Below are 14,983 nucleotides of genomic sequence, written 5' to 3' on the forward strand. Positions count from 1 at the left end.
GAAAAAAAATTGTATCGTTCGGGTTTTTACTAGATTTTATCGTGTGTGTCCCCGATCAGATTAAATCGTGTTTTTTTTTATAGGTCCAATCGTGGATTCTAGTTTGGTCAGACTTTTTTTTTATATATAAAAAATTCAGATTTAGATAATTAGGGCCCTTAGTGTTTATCAACCATCAGTTTATGTCACAGTCCCATGTTATCAGTACTGGCACAATGTTATGGCAATACTTTATAAGGCATGTCTCATAACATCATATAGTACTGCCCTCACACCAGTTGCCAAACTGACAAGTGATTATAATTATAACATCAGCCTTTAATGAAACTCAGGGTTTCTCACTAGTGATATATTGAGTTAGGAGGAATTGCAGCTAATTGAGCAAAACAGATTGCAAATCCGGCAGAGCTTCTCTTATATTAGACATGAAATTAACAAATCAAAAGGCAAAATGTGAATGAAAAGATGAGGCCCAAAAGAGACGGCTCAGAAATTATCGCACTTCCCTCTGAGGTTTGCAAGTAATTCCATTGTTACGTCACCTAGTTAAAATCTCTCTTTGCTCCAGCCATGAAGGTAGAATGGGTTATAAACTTAATTGCACTTGTTGAAACAAGTGCAATTAGAGCTCCATGGAAAAACTGTTGCTTGCAGCCAGTAGGCTGAGTGGGGGCTGCCAGTTTTTATTGTAGCAAGCCAGGCTGTTCTTAAGTAGTTAGTGGGTAGGAGCCAATTTAGCTTAGCTCAGAAGCAGAGAAATGCTATTTATATTCAAATGAAAGGAAAGCTCCTGAGGCCAAAAATTAAGGCTCTAGCTATATTAGCAAGAAATGAGCAACAATACAGGTGTATTAGTTAACTAAAGTTGGCCGTGCACCTTGAGATCTTCTTGTTTCGCAAGCTCACCAAATGAGCAGAATTTGGCAATCAAGGCACTGAACCAAATCAGGTTTATCTGGTCTTTAGGCCAAGGTCCAATGGTCAAACAGTACAACAGACAATTGAGTCTAGCAGAAAACAAATATGACAAAAAAAGGGGGAATACACTGAACTTACTGTATCTGCCTAAAGGTTCAGTATCTGTAAAACAGAAAAAGATCTAGGTCTTCAAAAATGTGCACAGGAGTTTCCCATTGTGTAGACATGTCATGGGTGTCAGTGACACGCACATGCTCAGTGTGCTCTGGGCAGCTGTTGAGAAGTTAAAGGAACACCACAAAATGAAAGTCTTTCAAACTAATGAAAATATAATGTACGGTTGTGCTGCACTGTTAAAACGGATGTATTAACTTCAGAAACTCTACTATTTTTAGTTTATATAAACAAACTGCTGTGTAGCCATGGGGGCAGCCATTCAAAGTTGAAAAAGGAGAAAAGGCACAGGATACACAGCCGATAACAGATAAGCCCTGTAGTATACAATGGGATTCTTCACAGCTTATCTGTTATCCGCAGTGTACCCTGTGTTTGAATGGCTGCCCCCATGGCTACACAGTAGCTTGTTTATATAAACTATAGTTGTGTTTCTGAAGCAAACACACCAGTTTAACCAGTCCAGGGCAACACTACATTATACTGGCACTCCTTTAACACACTTTCAGTTTTTGGTGTTACTCTTCCTTTAAGAAGAAATGGTTGAAAACGGCTGATACAAATAAGAAACTAAACTGGTAATTAACAGGAAATGAGTGGTTCCTGGTAAGCCATCCTCTTATGCAATTTATAAGTTCTGCTGCTATTATTCTCTATGCAATGTTAAGGAGTTAAGTCAACAATGTCAAATCTGCTTTCCACTACACAAGGCAGCTAACTGTACCTTGAACACTTTGATCTGAGAGCTGGCGGAGTGCAAATGTTCGGTATACTCTCCATTCTCATTCTCTTTAAATGTGTCGATTTGAATTCGGAAGGGTACACCTTTCTCACCTCCATGCTTCCTCGTGGTGAATTCAGTGCTTATGCAATGAACCTAGATTTGGATTTGAAAGCAAAGGTCAAAGTACACTGCCATATAACTGAATCATATATTACATTGTTATCATTTGAGTCCCAAGGAACAACTGGATGTAAATATCCGTTTAAACTAAAAAAATTACCTCAAATTTTAATTCAGGATCAGATTTTCTTACTATATAACAGTTCATCCCTCTTAGTGGCAGGGCATAAATCAGAACTTGAGGGACTCAGGACTTGGATACCAAGGGGCTGTCCAAGATACTAGTCAAGCCGAGCTTGAGTATCAATTAGGGTGACATTTTGCTACCAAAATATATTTTTGGAACTATGACTAAATGGCTTATTTTTTCTCATATATATGTTACCATTTTGTATGAGCTATTGGTCACCTTAAAATGATGCCTTCTGTTCAATAGAAATGTTGATAGTTTTATCTTAACCCAAGACCCAAAGCAATGTAAAAGCATACTGTTTTGTGTGCACAAGCAATAAATACAGAGAGTACCAAGCAGAAAACACTAGCTTACTTGAATAAACACGGATGTCCTCTTTGCAGGGTCCCAAAGGAACTCAACGGTATTCAGCTGGGTCGGATTAGCTCTAGGATCAATAATTCCAACAGACATAGGAATATCTGAAATGGATGAAATCATGAAATGATGTACAGAGAACAGTTCATTAATATTCTATATTGCTGTAAAAGAAAAAAAAAAGGTAAGCTGGATGTTTCATAATGCAAGAGATCTGCTGAAGAGTAATGTCATATTAAAGTAGACTTATTGCCTACTGAGAAAAAGTCAATGCTAACTACTCTGCAACTTTAAAAGGCACTAAATAACATTATTTCTTTCATTAATAAAAAACCATCTAATATATATTTTTTAAAAAGTATTATTTTATTTGTTTTATAAACAATAAACATTGACAAAACAATAAAAAGTTATTTTAGGTATATGTGTCACTGGATTTATTTTACGTATCATCAAATTCTTTACTCCTTACTTACAGGTTGGTTTAATACCCCCATTGTTAATTTGCAAGGGAACACCCTATTCCGGCATCATGTCACTCCTTGGTTGGGTACCAAGGCCCGACTCCCACCATGGGGTCCATATCTTATCAAATTATCATTATTTATATTACAAAGATATCCAACACACATCAGTTTACTTTTCCTTCTAGTATTTTGAAGATGGCCATATGCTGGCTGACCTTTAAAGTTATCCAACCAATTGTCTTGCAGTCAAATAGGGTCCTCCTGATGTCCTAACAATCAGATGTGAAAGGAAATTAATGCACCTGCCGAGGTGTATCAGCAGACCAGTCTTGACAAATCAACTATGACCCAAAAGAGTTGAAGGTTGGTCTGCTCAAAAGTACCCCAAGGCTCACATACATGGCCGGACAATTGGGCATATGGTCAAAACAGGACACTCAGTATGGGTATGCTGTAGTATCAAACTAATGTTCTGTAAGGCCTAACCCACAGCACAGTGATGTTTACAAAACATTAGCTTTTCAAATAAAAATTCAATCAATTATGTATTATGGGTCTATTTGTTGGACACTACTGGGATATATTTTACAGGTAATTCAGGTTTATTTTACGCCACTATATTTTACATGGTACCACTGTGCTATGGCATGTGTTTGTCCATATATTGCAATATATTTAAGATGGCCAAAAATGTCAAAGTCATCCCTGGTCTGGCCAGTCCTACACTCGCTTTCCTCAGATTTATTCACTGTTAAAAACTGAAGTGCTTAGGAAAGTATTGCACAAGGTCCACTGTGCAATTCCAGTTAATGGTTACAATTTAGTGATTGGTACAAGCGGTCCATACTTTTCTATGGCTCAATCCCACTTTCAGGTCCACCTCCTAATACAGCAAATAAATATTCATCCCAAATCTCAACGACCAGCTAACACCACTCATGATAAAATAAAAGGCACCAGTTACTCCCAAAAAATATTGTTGCAGTGTTAAAAAGTCTTAAAATTTAAAGACGAGGAGAAATGTATCTACCAATGAGACAAATATTGTCTTTTTCTTAAAGAAGAGTCCATAATCATCCTCATATGCACATGACTACATACCAATGTCCAGTATTCTGTCTCCAGGTCTATTCCACCTCCATCCTTCTAGCTGCTGGTGCTCTGTGTATTGTAGGCGACGGTCATGAAACACCACTCGAAAAATACTCTAAATAGAGCAGGACAGTAAATGGCTTCATTTGTTGTACAGCAAAACTCTAATATTGTATCTTATTAGTTCAAACACGTTTTCTTCACCCCGGTAAGTCTTATGTATTTACCTTCACACTAGTGCTGTCCAACTTTTTCACTACAGGGGTGTATTATATTGTATAACCTGTCTGCGTGCTGATTATGATTATACGTTGAAGTAATACATAGGTTCTATAGACCTCTTGGGTAGGCTAAGGCCATAAATACCCTGATATGGAAAGTGTGTGTGATATCTCTCTATCTGAATCATCATGCTCCTGTATTAAACTGAATAACAGTGTGTGGAACTACAACACTACAACACAACACAGAATGTTGTACTGAATATTTGCAATAACATAAACAGCAATATGAATGGGTTGTTCCAGATCTGAGGTGGTGTAACACAAAGGCACAATTGTAAGTGTCTTTAGGAGTCTCTTACTGTGCTTTAGGCAAAATACTATTTTACAAAGCTTTCACACTCTCCCTTGGTGGACCTGTTACTTAGGTGCACCCAGATACTTCTGAGCAGCTGTTAACTTCCCATGATATCTAGCCAATATTATTATTTCAGACCCAATTCAGGTCCAATTATATTGAACACATAAAATGAAAGCCTATTCAACTGAAAATCACTAAACTGCGTAATGCCACACAGAGGTCATCTGTATTGTATTCAAGGAAACCAATTAATTTGCTTACTTCAAAAAAAGCGATGTAGAAACTTATTAATGGAACTATGAAATTAACATAAAATTGTAACTCACCTTAACCAACTTCCCATTTAATTCTGGCAATTCTTCAATTTTTCGGTTATCCAACATCCGGATTTCATAAGACTGCCCTATATATATATATATATATATAATAAAAACAATCAATCAACATTCTATGTATGACATGAATATTTCCCTGCTTCCTCAAAAGAGGGAATTCTCCTTTAAATAAACCTTTGGTATGATGTAGACACTGAGAGACTGGAATTTGAATACAAATATATGTAATAAAAAGTAACAGTAACACTAGAGCAATAGTTTCTGGGCTACTGGGGTCAGTGACGCCTGTTTGAAAGCTGGAAGAAGGCAAAAGAGGAAAGAAAATATATAAACAAAAAAAAATAAAGGCCAAATGTAAAGTTGCTAAGAATAAGACATTGTATAATATACTAAGCATAACTTAAAGGTGAACCACCCCCTTTAAGCTATTAACTCATACCGCCACTAAAATTACAAAACTATTGTAATTCTCAATCACATATAATGTAATGAGCATCTTGTAAACAAGAATTTACAAGTATGCATGCAAATGGAATTAGGGATGCACCGAATCCACTTTTTTGGATTCGGCCGAACCCCCGAATCCTTCGTGAAAGATTGGCCGAATACCGAACCGAATCTGAACCCTAATTTGCATATGCAAATTAGGGGTGGTAAGGGGAAAACATTTTTTACTTCCTTGTTTTCTGACAAAAAGTCATGCAATTTCCCTCCCGCCCCGAATTTGCATATGCAAATTAGTATTCGGTTCGGCTAGGCAGAAGGATTCGGCCGAATCCGAATCCTGCTGAAAAAGGACGAATCCTGGATTCGGTGCATCCCTAAATGGAATGGACTAAGACTCCATTCACATCATAATCCATTGAAAAGAATACATGACTTGAAGGAACAGTATCATCAAAAAAATTTTTTCAAGAAATGAATAAATAATGCAGTGTTGCCCTGCACTAGTAAAACTGGTGTGTTTGCTTCAGAAAGACTATTATAGTTTATATAAACAAGCTGCTTCTGTATTCATGGGGGCAGCCATTCAAGAACAAGACAAATAGTAGATAACAGATAAGTATGTCGAATCGTATTGTAAACTACATCTGTTATCAGCGGAGTATCCTGTGCTTTTCCTCCTTTTTCAGCTTTGCCCTCATGGGTACACAGCAGCTTGTTTATATAAACTATCATAGAGTTGCTGAAACAAACAAAACAGTTTTACCAGTGAAAGCCAGCAGTGCATTAGATCTTAATTTTAATAAAATTTCATTTGTTGGCGTTACTTTTCCTGGTTATCAGTGTGGGCTTTACCTGGACAAACACAAAGACAAAACCATGCGAGGGCTGGCCATTAGTCAATACAAACTACAACGTTTCTATAGGCAAAGGCTCATTTGGCATTTTCACTGTTAAAATTGTCTGGACATACCATTTATTACTTATCGAGCACATGTAAAAATCATTTCCTTGAAGCAGAGGTCCTGTTTTTTAGGTCAGTGATATGAGCTTTGTGGCTGGCAGTGCATGTGGCAGGCCCAGATCTAGTTATAGGTCAGGTTAGCTTGTTCCTGAGTGCACTGAATCTAGACTTTTGGTTCTGATCCCAGTTTTTATGGGTTAGTTGTGCACTTACTGCAGGCATACCCAACCTTTTGAACCTTTGAGGAACATACTGATAATGCCTGACAAGAGTAGCCCTTTAACAGAGTACAGGACATAAAAATATTAAACCACCAGGAAACTAAACCCCCCACGATGTTAAGTCCCCACTGGCCATCCTCCATTGGGCCCCTCCCTGCACAGTCTTACCCCAGAATTCTGTCCCTTCTTAAAAATAGTGACCGAACATGCAGTCACATGCACAGCTGAGCTCAAGGGCGACATCTTCTTCTCTTCGGTAATCTTCGTGCCTTTTTCCTCCCCTTCGGCAATTTCCGTCTCTTTCGGCGCATGCGCAGTTGTCGCAAACCAGAAGATTGCTCCAACTACGCATGCGCCATTACTTCAAAAAGATTAATAAAGAGAAAAAGATGGCGCCCGTGAGCTCTGCTGCGCTCACTCTGCATGTGCGGACAGAATTCTGGGGTAAGACTGTGCAGAGGGAAGGCACGGAGGGGGGCAAATGGGGACTTAACATTGCGGGGGGTTTAGTACTCCTTTAATTTATTTGTAAATTCAATATATAATTAGCTGTTAAAGTTGTTAAGGCACAGTTTGAAAGATATTTGAAATGTAATTCTGGTACTAAATATGGGGCTTTCCTTGGCTGGAGGCAGCAGACATTTCTAACCTGTAAGATTTGTTTTTTCCCCACACCCTTTATGCCCCCGGTTCAAGTTACCGTTTAATTTGCTGTATTAAATATAAAGTATTTAATAAAAACACCAACTGTGTGAAATAACTCATCACGCTACTTATATACTAAAATTTATAAGTTTAATTACCCTTTAGTTATAATTCCTTCTATGATTCTGGTTTTTTTTGAGGCAAAGTGGCAATATTGAAAGGAAATCTTGTTTTGCAATGAATATTATGGATCAGAAACTAAACATTATAGCACATTATAGCAAACATTCTTCAGAGCCCATCTGAAAGAAAAAGCTGGTGCCATTCCTGCCAAGCATCACCTACTAATCTACCTTAATAAGCATGTACATGAATTGTTGATTTTGTTAACTTCATGTATAACATAATTTAAAAAAAATATATATTGTTTCTCAAGAATACGATTGTGTACTTTAAAAAGATCTCAGGTGCAGACATTGGCATTAGTTATTGGCCAATGGGAGGTCAGAGAGTAACTGTGATGGAATGATGTGCCAGAATAGCCTGTTGCTGTGGATTCCTGGCTCAGGGCCTGCATATTAGTTGATCATAAACTATATTTTTTTTAGTGCAACTCCCAACAACAGGGAAACAGGTGCCAATACATTTGCATACAGTGACACACAACAGGGCAGAGGCCCAGATGCTATACTGCAGCTATAAACACGTTCAATTTAGAATAAGAATTGTAGACAGAGTCCTGCTCACTACCAACACTTACTATTAAGTATTCCATATTTCTGAAATCAATACTTGATCCTTAAATATACATATGCAAGTTATACAAGATAAAGGGATTTGTGTGTGACAGCTAAAATCCTGAGTAGCTTCCTAGATATCAGGGATAGAAAAAAAGCTGGCAGTGTAAGCAATAAAACCGGTATGGAATGCTAGATAGAGAAGCAGCAGTGAAACCTCTGCAAAGACAAGGGAGTGTGTAGGGATTTGTAATGATTTTATATGGTCATGGAACTGTTTGGTATCTTCCTATATCCTTATAATATACAGTAGGGGGTACATTATCCTTTATATAAACTAAGGAGTTAATAAAAGGGAGAATTAACCCCAGACAGAACCAGCCTCAGGTAACTAATGTGTATACAATTGCTGTTGTTCATATCTTGCTGCAGTCCAATTGTTAAAAGGTCTACCTGGTCCCTTGGCTCTGACTGATTGGAAGTAGCGAATGCAAAGTTTTACCTTGATTGAGATAGGTCAGAGTTTCTTCATGAAGTTTCACAGCTGGAGAGGTAGCAGTGCACAGCACATACTGGAAAGGCAGAATTTTGTTCTCATTCTCCGATGGCAGGCTGGATTCTTCTTGCTTGAATATGGGCAAGGCAAGCACATCGCTGGAGAAAAACACATTCAGTATAAGGAATCTTATACTTCTTTCAGCTGATTCACTTCTGACTGCACAACAAAATATTTGTAGCACTTTACCAGCTTTGCAAACCATAAGAAAAAGAGTGAATATAGACTAATGTAAAACAGACATGAAAAAAAAAAAAAAAATACAGAACATATAGAAAGTTTGGCAATGGAGCCAAATCGTTTAATACAGCTAATTTTTGTCAATATGTCCTTTAAACTCCTGCTTATATCCAAAGGTGATTCCACCAATTGATATATGGTTATATCTTATGGTTTTAAAATGTATAGATGGGATAATTCCATTATAACATACAATTGGCTTTTAATGTGAACACTTTGCACTTGGATAACTGTATTTTTAATATATTATATTTAGGAGATGATTTTATATTTATTTTTGAACATTTTACTACAATATTTTTATACAGGTGGTTGTTTTAGTGTATTAATGGAGGTCACTGTTATTATATATACATGTTCAGGTATATTGGTTATTTTTTGCACTGTTCATTTTAAAATTGGACCAGGGTTTGGTCATTTCCTGTGCGCACACACACTAGGGTGCAGATTTATCAAGGGTCGAATTTCTAAGTGAAAAAAAACATCAAAATTCGACCATCAAATCGGGAAGTCCGACATTCGAAGTCGAAGGATTTTTAAGATAGTACGATCGTACTTTTTTTTTCCTTAGACTTCTCAAAAGTTAGCCAAATACTGGCTATAAGTTCTAGGAGATCCCCATAGGCTAACATAGCAATTCGGCAGGATTAAAGTGGCAAAGTGGAAGTTTTTTCAAATGGTCGAATATTCGAAGTATTTTCAATTCGAATCGAAGTCGAATTTGGCCTATTTGATGGTCGAAGTACCCAAAAATTAATTTGAAGTTTTTTTAATTCGAAAATTCACTTTGACCTTTGATAAGAGAGTGTGTGAGTGTGAGAGTGTGAGAGGGGCGATTGTCCACTAATAAACAGACACTTATCGTTTCTAAAACCTGCGAGTGCGATCTCCATTATTTTTTTCTTCTCTCTCTGTGTGTGTGTGTATGGTAGATGGCCTATATGTAATTCGGAGCTTTCTGGATTATGGGTTTCCGGATAATATATCCCATACCTTACAATACAGAACCTTTTATACCTTCGGACTTTGCTAGATGAATCTGTAGACAAACATATGGCTACCAAGAATAATAACCAACAGTAGAAATGGGCGAATCTGACCCATTTCACTTCACAGAAAATTTGCAAAATGGCTAAGAATTCGGCAAACACATTTAAGTCAATGGGGCATTTGTCGCACAACATTTTTCAAACAGTGCAACATTTTTTTTTTTCTATACAATAAGGTCTACGGGAGCTTTTTTTCACAGTGAAATATTTTGCTCATACCTAATCACCAGATATCCATTTGCATTATCTTATTAAGTATTCCCTATACTAACCTTTGATTGTCAATACAATTTAAAAGTATTTATGTATATAGAACAGGGATGGATGATTAAAGACACGATTAAGACACCATTTATAAAAATTTAAATAAGGAGATTACAAATTAAAATAAGTATAGCAGGTCATTCATGGGCTTCTTAAAGCTTGCAACTTGGACTGTCCCTGGCACCCACCAATTTGCCTGCCCAACTGATAGCCGGTCTATTGAGCAGGACAAGGACTGCATCCCTGCATTTATGTTTTCCTCTCTCAATGGATCTTCATTGTCCCCCCCCCCCACACATTTTGTACAATTATATCTGCAAAACAAGAGAATCTATCAGTGTGTGGGAAGCTTAATTCTATGCATTCACTGCTGTTTGGCCAGGGGGTAGCATCACCAGTGCTACATTTACAGAGTATATTGAAGAAACCCTATACCAGGGATCCCCAACCTTTTGAACCCGTGAGCAACATTTAGAAGTAAAAGAAGTTGGGGAGCAACACTAGCATGCAAAATGTTCCTTGGGTGCCAAATAAGGGCTGTGATTGTCCATTTAGTAGCCCCTATGTGGATTCTCAAACTACATTGAGGCTCTGTTTGGCAGTGCACCTGGTTTTTATGCAGCGAAAACTTGCCTCCAAGCCAGGAATTCAAAAATAAGCACCTCTTTTGAGGCCACTGAGAGCAACATCCAAGCAGTTGGAGAGCAACATGTTGCTCACGAGCTACTGGTTGGGGATCACTGCCCTATACTCTCAAATATTCCAGTGAATTGTGCTTACTACAGGGGAATACCTATGCGAAGAGTTTTCTGTTTAAAGGATCTTTCTGTAATTTGGATCTACATAACTTAAGGGTGGTTGCAGACGGGGAGATTAGTCGCCCAGCAACAAGTCTTCTCTACAGTGGGCAACTGATCTCCCCAAAATGCCTTTGCATTCTTGCCAGTGGGATGGCATCCGAATCACTTTGGATTTCAGTCTGAAGTTTCCTCATGAGGCAACTTTGTAAATCCGAAGAAATTCTTATGCCATCCTCCCTGCGATTTAAACGCTAATTAGCATTAATTAAACATTACTTCAACCTCATATGGTTAAATCATATGGATCAATCATAACTTAGTTGGAATCAATACAAAAAAAAGTAAATCAATTTTTTTAAAATTTTAATTGTCTAAAACGGAGTCTTCAGGAGATGGCATCCTCGTAATTTGGAGCTTTCTAGATAATTGATCCCACACCTGTATATCTCTGTTTAGATAGTGGTGCAACATAGCCACACACTGATGGATCTGTAAGAAATGATCTACTCCAGTGCTGTCCAACTTCTGTGGTACAGAGGGCCAAAATTTTACTGGCCTATGTGGTGGAGGGCAGATAATAGAAGTCAGTGTTGGCCACCCCCCTCCTAAACCACACCCACTGTAAACCACACCCATATTACCACAAGAACTTTTAAGATCATATCCAAATTGGCAGTGCCAGTTAATCTATGTGGTAATACCTTTTAAATCTTACATATGGTAAACAAACACAGCAGGGAGGTGGGGGGTGGGGCACAGAAGCGGCCCATGGGCCCAGTTGGATCTACCCAATCAACCCAGTACAAACTGTGACCCATTCAAATCAAGGTGGGCCAGCAATCAACTACTAGGTATATGACATCAGATGTTTTGTTGCCTGCGCTGAAGCAGATTAAGCATGGTAGACAAACTAGCCATCTGCTATTACCCTAAAGCAAAGAATAAAGACAAGGCTTGATAAACAGATGTATCAGAGCTGTTCAGTTTTTCTGTGAAATTATTTAAAAATAAAAGAACAACAACCCCATGCCATGCTTCTGTTTTTTACACGTGTAATTACTTTTTACACATTTTTTCTCTTTTTATAAATTGCAGGACAGGTATCTGCTTATCTCCCCTGAAGCTTATATTCTGAAATAATTTACAGCCGGCACTTTGAAGGGATTACAGTAAAGTAAAACAGATCTTTTTAACATTTCCCGGTACAAGGATAATTTACCATGGATGCTTTGCAAGATGATGTTTAAAACTGCTGTGCTGGGGGCAATGGAAACTGCAAAAACATATGAAACATGGTATTTGCAGCCTGGTAAAGTATAATCCACTAGCCATTTCTTTTATGATCTTATTTTCTGCTACTGTGGTGAACTGAAAAATTATGAATCCCTTATTAGTCTGCATATTCCCACCAAACTGTCTCTACTGCTCAGACCTGAGCTCCTTATTAATGTCTTGTATTGGGTGCAAATCATTTCCCTGATATGCCCAACCTTAAGCTGTGCAATATTGAGCTAATGTGACTATTTGGCTCTCAAAACATCGATCCTAACAACCACAAAATGCAGGCCATCCTAAATAAAATCCCTAACGTATGTCAAGAGGACTGAGAGGAAGATACTGAAAATTTCCTACTAGAGACCGGCTCATTTAATACAGAATTATGCATCAGCTGCAATTGACTCCAGCAAGGTTTCACATCATGCCAAATGTTCAATGTCCTCAATGTTATCTCCCCTCTGCTGTTATTTTTTAATATGTTTTGGGTATTTCCTATAATAGCCAGTACTGGTCAAATAGCTTTAAAACAGGGGTTCCCCAGAATCTTCTTGCCAATAACTTGGGGTCCTGGACCATATTATTGCGCAAAACCAGCCAGAGAGATTCTGAACCTTGCTATTTTATGCCAAAAAGAATAAGTAATAAATTTGATGAGGACCCCCTACCCCTCCACTTCAAAATTCATCAACAAACTGATGTAGTCCTCGATTGGACAGAGAAATCAAGCCTGCCCGATCAAGATTTTGGCAATTTTGGCCAGATATCAATCAGGGAGGCCTGTCGGAAGGCCACAAACACTGGCAGATAAGCTGCTGAGTCAGTCTAAATGACCAAAAGTGGCAGCAAGTAATGAAAATATTATGCAGTGTTGTCCTGCACTGGTAAAACTGGTGTTTTTGCTTCAGAAACACTACTATAGTTTATATAAAAGAGCTGCTGTGTAGCAATGGCAGAAATTGAAAAAAGGCTATATGGCACAGGTTAAATAGTGGATAACAGATAACACCATTATGTTCTACAGAGCTTATCTGCTATCTGCTGTGTAACCTGAGCCCTTTATCCTTTGAATTGTTGCCCCATTGCAACACAGCAGCTTAATTATATAAACAATAGTAGTGTTTCTGAAGCAAACACACCAGTTTTACCAGTGCAGGACAACACTGCATTATATTTCTATTACTTTAAAACACTTTAACTTTTTTATATTACTGTAGCACTGTTGACCTCGTTGGCCACCTTTAGGTCAACGAGGTCAACAGTGCTACAGCAGCCGGGGTGTACTAGTGGGCAATCCAGTGTCACAATTCACGTCCTTGCCTTTTGAATATATATATATATATATATATATATATATATATATATATATATATATATATATATATATATATATATATATATATATAGTGTTGTAGTGGACAGCACTCCGTTCCAAGTCCTTTACCCGGGTGCTCGGTAAGATCAGTATATAAAAATAAAAAATATATAAAATAAAAATATATATATATATATATAAAAATAAAAAAAATCCTGGTGTTGCTATATATATATATCTATATATATATATATATATATATATATATATATATATACACACATACATACATACATACATACATATATATATATATATATATATATACACATATATATATAAAAGAGAAAATATAAAAAGGAACTCTGTCATAGACTCTCTTATAATGAAATCATTCACTTTTTAAAATATAAATTAACTGTAATAACAAAACAGTACCTTGTACTTGATCCTTTAATTTTAGATTTAATTGGAAGTATAATAATCCTATTAGGCTTATTTAAAGTTTACTTTTTTGCAAACTGAAAAGTATTGTAATCCAAAATTATCTAGAAAACCCCTGGTCCTGAGCATTCTGGATAACAGGCCCCATAACTGTATTACTAAAGCTGCAGTTGTGATTGACCCACTTCAAAATCTGATTCACAACTCGTTCTACAGCATTGACATCTAAACCATCGAAATAGTTAACATGCCTTTTGAGACACTTCTGTACTGTAAACATTCAGCTAATTCAAAGTACAAAACAAAAATGTTATCGGCTCATCTTGCTTAGAATAGAAACCCCAATATATGAATCATGGCTAAAAGAAGACAGTTCTGGCACAAGGGCATTCCCCATGACCGTAAGACCCTCGACCTACAATTGCCATGTGAAAATGCACTAGTGAGCTGGTGCTACTTATGGCAGTAGGCTATTCCGCAAAACAGAAGTAGTCAAGACTATCTAATGTGCTCTAATGGCAATGGCACACCTAGAGATTAATAGCCAGAGATAAATCTGCTTCTGTGGGTGACTAATCTCCTGTAACAGCTTTTCCACCTGCAATAATGTCAATCGTTGGTGGTAAAAGGTAGAAAGCAATTAGTTTATATGAACTACAGTAGTGTTTCTGAAGCAAACACATCCGTTTTACCAGTGCAGGGCAACAGTACATGATATTTTCATTACTTTAAAACACTTTAATTTTTTGGTGTTACTGTTCCTTTAAATCTCCCAAAATCACTTGAAGTTGCCAATAAATACTGAGCAACTACAAAGTCAATTCTACACTATACTGATGTTGAATGCAAGACATGCTTGCTATACTTCTGGAAACATCATTTAGTCACAGCCACCTCCATCAGGCTTGTTCTACTGCATATTTGGTGTGGATCATACAGTCACAATACTATGCACGCCATGCAGATTTGAACTCAATGTACTAAATTAGGCAGCACTAAATATACAACCATAAGAGAACAGGATTAGGACAAAAAATGTGTACAAGAAATGTCATTTTAGGCAGACT

At 37.3% G+C, this 14,983-nt stretch overlaps 1 protein-coding gene across 2 annotated transcripts in view; it reads right to left on the reverse strand.

The window, feature by feature from the left end:
• Positions 1-14,983, reverse strand: part of lsf (transcription factor LSF) — a 37,868-nt gene that overhangs the window by 19,335 nt on the left and 3,550 nt on the right. For both annotated transcript variants that reach the window (XM_041583038.1, NM_001090493.1), the window contains 5 exon segments: positions 8,476-8,627; positions 4,954-5,030; positions 4,055-4,160; positions 2,484-2,590; positions 1,817-1,969 (listed from right to left, as the gene is read on the reverse strand). In XM_041583038.1, coding sequence (XP_041438972.1) covers positions 1,817-1,969; positions 2,484-2,590; positions 4,055-4,160; positions 4,954-5,030; positions 8,476-8,627 — 595 coding nt within the window.

The sequence above is a fragment of the Xenopus laevis genome, chromosome 2S, assembly GCF_017654675.1.
Source record: "Xenopus laevis strain J_2021 chromosome 2S, Xenopus_laevis_v10.1, whole genome shotgun sequence".
NCBI classification, from domain to species: domain Eukaryota; kingdom Metazoa; phylum Chordata; class Amphibia; order Anura; family Pipidae; genus Xenopus; species Xenopus laevis.